This window comes from Hylobates moloch, unplaced genomic scaffold (genome assembly GCF_009828535.3).
Source record: "Hylobates moloch isolate HMO894 unplaced genomic scaffold, HMol_V3 SCAFFOLD_5, whole genome shotgun sequence".
NCBI classification, from domain to species: Eukaryota; Metazoa; Chordata; class Mammalia; order Primates; family Hylobatidae; genus Hylobates; species Hylobates moloch.
In genome coordinates, this window is record NW_026652280.1 from 155,076,459 (window position 1) to 155,087,198 (window position 10,740).

At 36.7% G+C, this 10,740-nt stretch overlaps 1 protein-coding gene across 2 annotated transcripts in view; it reads left to right on the forward strand.

The window, feature by feature from the left end:
• PTGER3 (prostaglandin E receptor 3) overlaps positions 1-10,155 on the forward strand; it is a 181,888-nt gene extending 171,733 nt beyond the window's left edge. For both annotated transcript variants that reach the window (XM_032155593.2, XM_032155594.2), the window contains one exon: positions 9,656-10,155. In XM_032155593.2, coding sequence (XP_032011484.1) covers positions 9,656-9,676 — 21 coding nt within the window. In that variant the 3' untranslated portion in view covers positions 9,677-10,155. The remainder of the gene's footprint in view (positions 1-9,655) is intronic.
• The last annotated feature ends 585 nt before the right edge of the window (positions 10,156-10,740 follow it).

Consider the following 10,740-nt stretch of genomic DNA (forward strand, 5'->3'; position numbering starts at 1 on the left):
TGATCCCACGGAAACACAAAAACACCTCAAAGATTACTATGAACACCTCTATGCATACAAACTAGAAAATCTAGAAGAAATGGATGAATTCCTGGAAACATATAACCTCCCAAGATTGAACCAGGAAGAAACTGAATCCCTGAACAGACCAATAACATGTTTGGAAATTAAATCAGTAATAAAAAGCCTACTAACCAGAAGAAGCCCAGAACCAGATGGATTCACAGCTGAATTCTACCAGACTTACAAACCTATGACATCATAGGTTTGTAATGAAAAACTGGTACCAATTCTATTGAACTATTCCAAAAAACTGAGGGGGAGGGACTCCTCCCTAACTCATTCTATGAGGCCAACATCATCCTAATACCAAAACCTGGCAGACACACAACAAAAAAAGAAAACTTCAGGCCAGTGTCCTTGATGAACATAGATACAAAAATCTTCACTGAAATCCTAGCAAACCAAATCCAGCAGCACAACAAAACCTAATCCACCATGATGCAGTAGGCTTTATCCTTGGGATGCAAGGTTAGTTAAACATACACAAATTTAAAAATGTGATTTACCACATAAACAGAGCTAAAACCAAAAACAACATGATCATCTTAATAGGTACAAAAAAGCTCTCCAATAAAAGTCAGCACCCCTTCATGCTAAAAACCCTCAACAAACTTGGCATTGGAGGAATATATTTCAAAATAAAAGCCATCTGTGACAAACGCATAGCCAACACCATATTCAATGGGCAAAAGCTGGAAGCATTTCCCTTGAGAACCGGGAAAAGACAAAAATATCTACTCTCACCACCCCTATTTAAGCTAGTACTGGAAGTCCTGGACACAGCAGTCAGGCAAGATAAAGAAATATAAGGCATCCAAATAGGAAGAGAAGAAGTCAAACTATATCTGTTTGTAGATGATATGATTCTATACCTAAAAAAAAACCCATGGTCTCTGCCCAAGAGCTCTTAGATCAGATAAAAAGTTTCAGGATACAAAGTCAATGTACAGAAATCAGTAGCATTTCTATACACCAACAATATCCAAGCTGACAGCCAAATCAAGAATGTAGTCCCATTCACAACACCACAAAAACAATAATATATCTAGGAATACAGCTAACCAGGGAGTGAAAAATCTCCATAATGAGAATTACAAACACTGCTCAAAGAAATCAGAGAAGACACAAACAAATGGAAAAACATTCCTGCTCATGGATAGGGAGAATCGATATTGTTAAAATGACCACACTTCCCAAAGCAAGTTACAGATTCAATGCAATTTCTATCAAACTACCAATGAAATTCTTCACAGAATTGGAAAAAGTTGTTTCAAAATTCATATGGAAGCAAAAAAGAGCTCGAATGGCCAAGGCCATTCTAAGCAAAAAGTACAAAGCTGGAGGCATCACGTTACCTGACTTCAAACTACACTACAAGGCTACAGTAATCAAAACGGCATGGTGCTGATACAACAACAGACACACAGACCAATAGAACAGAATAGAAAGACCGGAAGTAAAGCCACAGACCTACAGGCGTCTTGTTTTTGACAAAGTTGACAAAAACAAGTAATGGGGAAAGGACTCCCTATTCAATAAATGGTGCTGGGATAACTTGCTAGCCATATGCAGATGATTGAAGGTGGACCCCTTCTTTATACCATATACAAAAATCAACTCAAGATGGATTAAAGGCTTAAATATAAAACCCACAACATGAAAACCCTGGAAGGTAACCTAGGAAACATCATTCTGGACATAGGCTCTGGCAAATAGTTTATGAAGACACCAAAAACAATTGCAACAAAAACAAAACCAGACAAATATTTTCTCCCATTCTCTAGTTTTTCTGTTTACTCAATTGATAGTTTCTCACAGCAAAAGCAACTATCAATTGACTAAACAGACAACCTAGAGAATGGGAGAAAATGTTTGCAAACTACACATCTAACAAAGGTCTAATATCCAGAATCTATAGGGAACTTAAACACATTAATAAGCAAAAAACAACCCATTAAAAAGTAGGCAAAGGACATGAACAGACTCTGTTCAAAAGAAGTCATACACATGGCCAACAAGCATATTATAAGATGCTCACCATCACTAACTAGAAGAGAAAGGCAAATCAAAACCACAATGAAATACCATCTATGCCAGTCAGAATGGCTCTTACTAAAATGTCAAAAAACAACAGATGCTGGCAAGGTTGTGGAGAAAAGGAAAAGTTTATACACTGCTGGTGGGAATGTAAATTAGTTCAGCCATTGTGGAAAGCACTGCAGTAACTCCCCAAAGAACTTAAAACAGAATTATCATTCAACCCAGCAATCCCATTATTGAGTATGTGCCCAAAGGAATATAAATGACTCTACCATAAAGACTCATGGGTGCGTATGTCTATTGCAGCACTATATACAGTAGCAAAGACATGGAATCAACCTAAATGCCCATGGATGGATATATAACATGGATTACTACACAGCCATAAAAAGAACTACATCATGTCCTTTACAGCAATATGGATAAAGCTGGAGGCCATAATCCTAAGCAAACTAATACAGAAAAAGAAACCCAAATGCCACATTCTAACTTGTAAGTGGGAGCTAAACATTGAGTACGCATGACCATAAACAAAGGAAAAACAGGCACTGTGTCTTACTTGAGATTGGAGGGTGGGAGGAAGGAGAGATTTGAAAAATTCCCTATCAGGTACTCTGCTGATTATCTGGATGATGAAATAATCTGTACACCAAACCTCTGTGATGTGCAATTTACCTGTATAACAAACCTACACATTACCTCTAAACCTAAAATAAATTTAACAAATAAAAAGAAGAAAAAAGAAATTGTATTCTTCTCCTAAAACAAGGACACAGGCCTTTTTTACAGTCTATCCATGTCACTTTAAAAGTTCAATCCTCCATATAGTTGCTTAAGTACCGATTAGTTTGTTACCTTTCTAGGCACAAAGGATGTTTAGAGAATTAATTTTAATGTCAACAGCAGGAAAGTAACCTGTCAAACCCCAGGGAGGTTGATCACACCCTTCAGATCTTAACCAGAAAGTGGCTGAAGGAAAGCAATTGCAAACCCATGTCTCAATTTTGTCCTTAAAATTGAGACATAGAAGGCAGAAAGTCAGCATCAGTCTCCAACGACTTTTTGCAACCAGTATTTCTCTGCCAACATCTTAGGCCAAATTATTGGAATGAGGTTTAAAACACTAGGGGAATGGAGAAGCTGGGTATTCCCTCTAGGCTAATAGTTGCCTGGTGAAATGTCACTGCATTTGTGTCAGAATGTGCAGAGGAATGCAATCCTGTCTGGGCAGAAGGCAAATAGAAACCCAAAGGAGAGCTGATTCAATCACTCTGTATGATTTAGAATGTATTATGGTCAACATAGACACTGATCTACTTTTCCCAAGTTCCTATATTTAGGGACTGAAACTGCTGTTTCAAAGAAAAAAAAAACACATAAAATGAATTATTCTGAGCACTTGTACAAATCTTTTAGTGTTCAATTTCTCCTGGGAAAATGCAATGATTTGACGACAGCTCTGGAAGGGAACAAACAGAAGTATAGAACGGGGTATGGGGAAGTTTCAGAGAGAGAGAGACAGAGACAGAGGGAGAGACATAAAGAGATAGAAAGGAGGAATATAGAAACAGAAAGTCTCAAAAAAAGAAAACAAAGAAGGACAGATTCAGAGACAAGTTGTGAGGCAAGACCCAGACAGAGAAAACAAACACAAAGAAGTAATATTTAGAACACAGAGAGGCCTAACACTGAAAACCAATGACATAAAAACAAATGAAACACTGAAAAAATGTATACAATTTTTAAAAATCCAAGGAACCAGCCAGAGGAGCTGGGGAGGGAAAAGAGAGAAAGGAAGATAACCCATGGCAACACGCAATTGAGTTAATATTTATTGAGTGACCACAGAGAGCATGGCAACCTACTGGAACTTAAGTAGAAATAAATTCAATTCTCTCCAGTCCTGAAGGATGGGGAAGCTCAGGTCTGCCGTGCTACCTAGGGGCTGAGGAAGTGTGAGTACAGGCAGATCCGCACCGAGCTCTGCTTGCTGCAGTTTGGCCCCAGCTCCACTTCCTTGGTCTGACCTGCAACCTTCTTCCCCAAATTCTACTGAAGAAAAACAAATACTTAAGGAGACACAAAGTTTTTTTGTTTGTTTGTTTGTTTGTTTTTTGGTATTTGTAACATCAGGTCTAAAACAAGTACTATTATTAGTAATTATGCCATATTTCTTTATGAAACATAAAAATCTGGAAACTAGATGTTTTCAAAACAGAAAGGTTAAAATTTTAAGAAGAGACCAAACAAGGGACCACTTTCATTACATGTCTCCCCTCCCAGATCCTGACATATATAATAATACATAGTATTTTAAAAGCACAAAAACACCAGCCTGGCCAACATGGTGAAACCCTGTCTCTACTAAAGATACAAAAAATTAGCCAGGCATGGTGGTGGGTGCCTGTAATCCCAGCTACTCAGGAGGCTGAGGCAGGAGAATCTCTTGAACTCGGAAGGCGGAGGTTGCTGTGAGCCCAGATAGTGCCATTGCACTCCAGCCTGGGTGACAGGGCGAGACTCTGTCCCAGAAAAAAAAGAAGCACGAAACCAAAACCTCATAAATCACCACTAAAGAACTTACTCATGTAACCAAACACCACCTGTTCCCCCCAAAAACCTATGAAAATTAAAATAAAATAAACAAAACAAATCTAAGTTTTATACAATTTAGTCTAGAAAATACATTGTAAGAATATCAGAGTACACAGACACATATCTGATCAAAATGTCTCCAAAAAACCTGCAGAAAGGGAAATGTGGTCTGTTATATGACTCACCATGTCCATGAAATAAAAATAAACCATGGTTTCTAAGAAATACAACCATTTCTGGCAGTGGGTGCTAGAAAATAGATTTGCGAGGAAAAGACACAATAATCAAAGCTCATTATGCTCCATCAATGGACCATACCTATTCAGACCTAACTATATCTGGTAAACCTAAAGAAAGAAGGCACATAGCAGAATAATTTGTGGAATATTAGCTTATTTATTCTTCCTATATTTTCCTACCTCACAACTGGAATTTTAGAACTGCTCGGCCTCTAGGATTTTTACAGGGTGGAAAACCAAAAGATACTTAAAAGAGATTTTTTTTTTTTGTCATATGAGAACTTCTTGAAAAAACTATGCTACTATTATCCTGAGGATGCAGGATAGAGAGAATACTTTCAGAAGCTCGGGAAGAGGGAGCTATGTCTCCTGAACCAAAAAGAGGGTCAAAGTTTTTGACCCTCTTTTCTCAGTAGCAAAATACCACCCCAGGGAGGTGTTATGTGTTAGTGGAAAGGATCGCACACTCTGGAACAGAGAGACTCTCAATGGTACCCAGTGGACCAAGGACCAAGGAATACATCTCAGATGATGTGGCCCCTCCCTATAACTAACTTTAGGAATTCAACACAACTCTATGGTGTGGCAAGTCCCAGTAGTGACTTCAATTGAATTCTCTACCACTCTAGCAAAATAGGCTATGAGAACAATTTTAGTTAATTTTATAAAAACGGAGCTATTTCATATATATTGGAGTTTGTGGTCTAGATGTCATATATGCTACACAAACTTTGGCATCAAATAGAAGGAGGTCTGAGTTAACTTTTGGTCATCTTACTTAATTTCTCCAAGTCTTACTTCTGTCATCTGTAAACGGAGACCAAAGGTAGAATTTTATTCATTTGCTATTATAAGCAGCGAGCAATAGCTTTATGCTCAGTGCTTAGTCCAGTACCTGGAACGTAGTCAGTGTTCAGTAATGGTCATTTTTATTCAGTTTGAAAAATGTCTCCCTCTAGTAAGAAGTCAAGCAAAATTTTGACACAAAGCTTATACATAACTATTATAGAGGGAAACACCATTAGTTATGCACAACTGTTTACAAGATTTAAAAATTTAGACTATTAATAGTTCTTCAAGAGGAATACCCCTAACCATCTCAGGAAGAACAATATGAACATACAAACCAACCATCACCAACAAAAACACCAACCATCTCCCACAACTTTCTCAACAGGGGCCCATGCCCATTCAGACCAATGTGTCCAATCAACCTCAAACTCATGGGAAAGAAAAATTTAAAAAGCAATTCAAAGCTTTAATATGTCAATGGCTTTTAAAAAATCAACTGTCACATTTCTTCTTTTTTTCCCTCCCTTCCCTCAACACAATCGTGTTTGAGGCCAAAGCTAGTTATAATTCTTGGAGTGACTGACATTAAAAGACTTTCGACAAGCAGTCTAGTGACCTTGATGGAAGTATCTTAATCTGACAGATAGACTTCTCAAATGGAATGTGGGAGGGAAGAGCATATTTTAACTTTTGGTAAGCTAAAATAGCACCTTGAAAATTGAATGACCCTAGATATGGATTTAGTAGTTGTACCCATTTCAGGTTATAAAAGCCCTAAGATTAAAAAAAAATTGCAAGTCCAGCTCAGGATAGAGGAAGTTTGATATTTCTGCATCTAACGTATGCCTGTAGCTCATTAGGTAATAAGGTTTGCATTCATATTAAAATTCTTAGTGTGGCTTCAGGCTCTCCTCCGTTTTGCTTTCCTCTACCCTTCTCAAATGATTTGGGACTAATCATTGGTTTCAGTTCTCTCACCAAGGGGACCATGGTGAAAAAAGCATGACTTAACAATTCAACAAGCATTTCTTGAGCATTTGTTATGAACTCAATGCCAGGGATACCGACAAGGACATAGTCTCTGCTGTCAGCAGATATGAATACTCTGTCATAATTGTTTCAAATTTCTTTTTCCCTAAAAATTATAAAAATTTGATATAGACACAAATTAAAGTAGTAGTATATATACCAATCACCAAGATAAAACAATTACCAAGATTTTGTTGCATTCGCAGAACTTATTTATTTTTAAAGTTATGGTAGAAAACACATTTTAACATAACATGTTTAACGTAAAAATTAGCACCTTGACCATTTCTAAGTGTATAGTTCAATAGTGTTAGCAATAGTCACATCGTTGTGCAACAGATCTCTAAAAGTTTTTCATTTTGCAAAACTGAAACTCTATACCCACTGAAAAACAACTATTTCCCCTTCCTCAGAGCTCCTGACATCCACAATTCTGCTTTCTATGAGTTGGACCAATTTAGATGCCTTATACAGGTGGAATCATACAGTGTTGGTCTCTTTGTGACCGGGCTTATTTTACTTAGTATAATGTCTTCAGGGTTCATCAATGTTATAGCACATGACAGAATTTCCTTCTCTTTTTAAGCTAAGTAATATTCCACTGTATGTATATACTCCATTCTCTGTATCCATTTATATGTCAGTGGATATTTGGGTTGCTTTCGCCTCTGGTATTGTGAATAATGCTGTAATGAACATGAATGTGAAAATATGTCATCAAGAGTGTCTTCAATTCTACCGGATATGTACCCAGAGTGGGATTTCTGGATCATATGGTAATCGCATTTGTAGTTTCCTGAGGAAACTCTATACTGTTTTTCATAGTGGCTGCATTGTCAATTCACATTGACAGTGCACAAGAATTGCAATTTCTCCACATTCCAATACCACTTGCTATTTTCTGTTTTTATGACAGTGGCCATGTGTATTAGTCCATTCTCACACTGCTATAAAGAACTACCTGAGACTGGGTAATTGAAGAAAAGAGGTTTGGCTCACAGTTTCCTAGGCTGTACAGAAGCATGTTTTGGAGGCCTCAGGAAATTTACAATTATGGCAGAACACAAAGGGGAAGCAAGCACATTTTACCGTGGTGCAGCAGGATAGAGACACAGAGAGGGGGGAAGTGTGCCACACAACTTTAAACCATCAGATCTCATGAGAACACACTAACAGCAAGGGGGAAATCTGCCCCCATGAGCCAATCATCTCCCACCAGGCCCCTCCTCTGACATGTACAATTTGACATGAGATTTGGGTGGGGACACAGAGCCAAACCATATCACCATCTTAATGGGTGATATCTCATTATAGTTCTGATTTGCATTTCTCTAATGGTTAGTGACATTGAATATCTTGTCACTTGTTAGCCATTTATAAATCTTTGGAGAAATACCTCTTTGAGGATTTTACCCATTTTTTTTAACTAGGCTATTTGCTTGTTGTTAAATTATAGGCATTCTTTATATATTCTGGATCTAACTCCTTATCAGATATATGATTTGGAAATATTTTCTCCCATTTTGTAGATTACTTTTTCACTCTACTGATTGCTTCCTTTCATGTGCAAAAGGCTTGAAGTTTGATGTACTCTCATTTGTCTATTTTTGCTTTTGTTGCCTGTGGTTTTGGTGTCATATCCAAGAAAACATTGCCAAATCCACTGTTATAAAATTTTTCTCCTGTGTTCTTCTTATAGTTTTATATTTTATATTTATATACAGTGGAATATTACTTATGCCTATAATTTATATTTATATATTATGCCTAGGTCTTTAATTCATTTTGAGTTTATTTTTGCATATTGTGTAAAGTAAGGATCCGACTTCATTTTTTTACACGTGGATATCCAGTTTTCTCAGCACCATTTATTGACAGGACTACCCTTTAAGCCCATTGTATGGTTTTGGCACTCTTGTCAAAGATTGATTGATTGCATGCACAAGGGTTTATCTGGGACCTCTATTCTATTCTATTGATCCATATGTCTGTCCTTATGTCAGTACCACACTGTTTAGATTACTGTAACTTGGGATCACTTAACCTATTTTTTAAAACGTTTTTTCTTTTTCTTATTTGAAGTATTTTTCAGCAAATATCAGATGGTATTATTTTACCTCTTCATAATTCAATATAACTCTAAAACTTATGGCCCACTACCAAATCACAATATTATTATCACTCATAATGTTTCTTTGGCATAATCTTATACCTGGTCTTAATCAAATGTATGGATTTTCTAAAAAATGTGTTTTCTGGCTTATTTGAATTAAAATCTAAACAAGGTCCACATTTTAATATGTTTATTTTTTAGGTCACTCGTAATTTAGAACAGTTCTTCCTCTGCTCCCTTTTCCTCCAGCCATTGACTTATAGAAATTAGTTTACTTGTTCTATAGAATGCCTCCCATTCTGGATTTCTCTAATTCTTTATTATGTCATTTAACACTAAATGGAAATTAGCTAGGGACTTCACTCTATGGTCATTTAACTATAAATTGAAATTAGACTAGAACTATGATATTTTTATGTCTGCAAGCAGCTTTTTAACCTTATCTGCAAATTGAAGATTCTGAGGGCCTTTCCCAGTTTCACTGGGCATTCTCACATGTCTTCCCATATTTCCACCCAAGGAACATAGGATCTTCTTCTTTTAGTAGATGTTTGTAGAAAAATTTTTTACACCCTGAGTTTGTGGCATACATAGGTTGTCCCTATTCATTTTTCACTATTACTGCCACACAACTTCATTCTTGTTCTTGTTATACTGCTGTAAGTGATTTACCACTCCTGTTCATAATCTGAAATTTATGAGAATTTATTGCCTTTGATTTTTATTTCAGATATTAACAGTGCACTTATTATTGGCTATCCTAATGGATTTGTTTGTTTTCCAGGAGGAATTTTGGGGAAATTAAAACCTGCCTTTCTGCCAGGATCACATCACTGGAAGCTCCGTGACTGTCTTGTTGTAAAGAAAAAAAACTCACAGAAACACCCCACCTCCCAACCTACTCTCTTTAACTTCTTCCCCCAAGCCCACCCCCAAATATAACTGCTATCCAGAAGCTGTTATGTCCTGTTTCCATACATGTTTTTGTACTTTTACTATATCTATCTACATATGTCAATTAAATTTATGTCCTATCGTTTTGTGAATTTATATTTGCATATATATTTTCATATGTATAATTTGCATTTTATTGAAAATTGTTTCTTGAGATTTATCCACATTGAAACATGGAGCTCTAAATTGTTAATTTTAACTGCTATAGAGTATTCCATAATTTGAATAAAGCATAACTTGTTTGTACAATCTCCCGCCAAGGGAAAATTATTTCCACTCTCATCATGACAAGGAGCACTGCAAAAATTAAAATAAAAATTACATTCATACGTGTTTGCCTGCACCCATCTGCCTGATTTTCTCTAAAATAAATATCTAGGAGTAGAAGTGGAAGTGCCAGGTCAAAGAGCATGTGCATCTTCTTATGCCCACATATATGAGAGTTTTCCCCGAGTATATCTACATCAACATCTATGATGTTTTAATTTTCTACATCCTTCTCTGTATTCGTTTGTTTTCATGCTGCTATGAAGAAATACCCAAAACTGGGTAGTTTATAAAGGCAAGAAGATTAATTGACTCACAGTTCTGCATAGCTGGGAAGGTTTCATGAAACTTACAATCATGGTGGAAGGGGAAGGAAACATGTCCTTCTGCACATGGCGGCAGGAGAGAGAAATGCCAAGCCAAAGGAGGAAAAGCCCCTCATAAAACCATCAGATCTTGTGAGAATGAACTCACCATCATGAGAACAGCATGAGTGTAACTGCCCCCATGATTAAATTACCTCCCACTGAGTCCTCTTATGATAAATAGGAATTATGGGAACTAAAATTAAAGGTGAGATTTGGGTGGGGACACAGAGCCAAACCATATCATTGTCAATATGAAATAGTACTTTATTGTTACTCTATT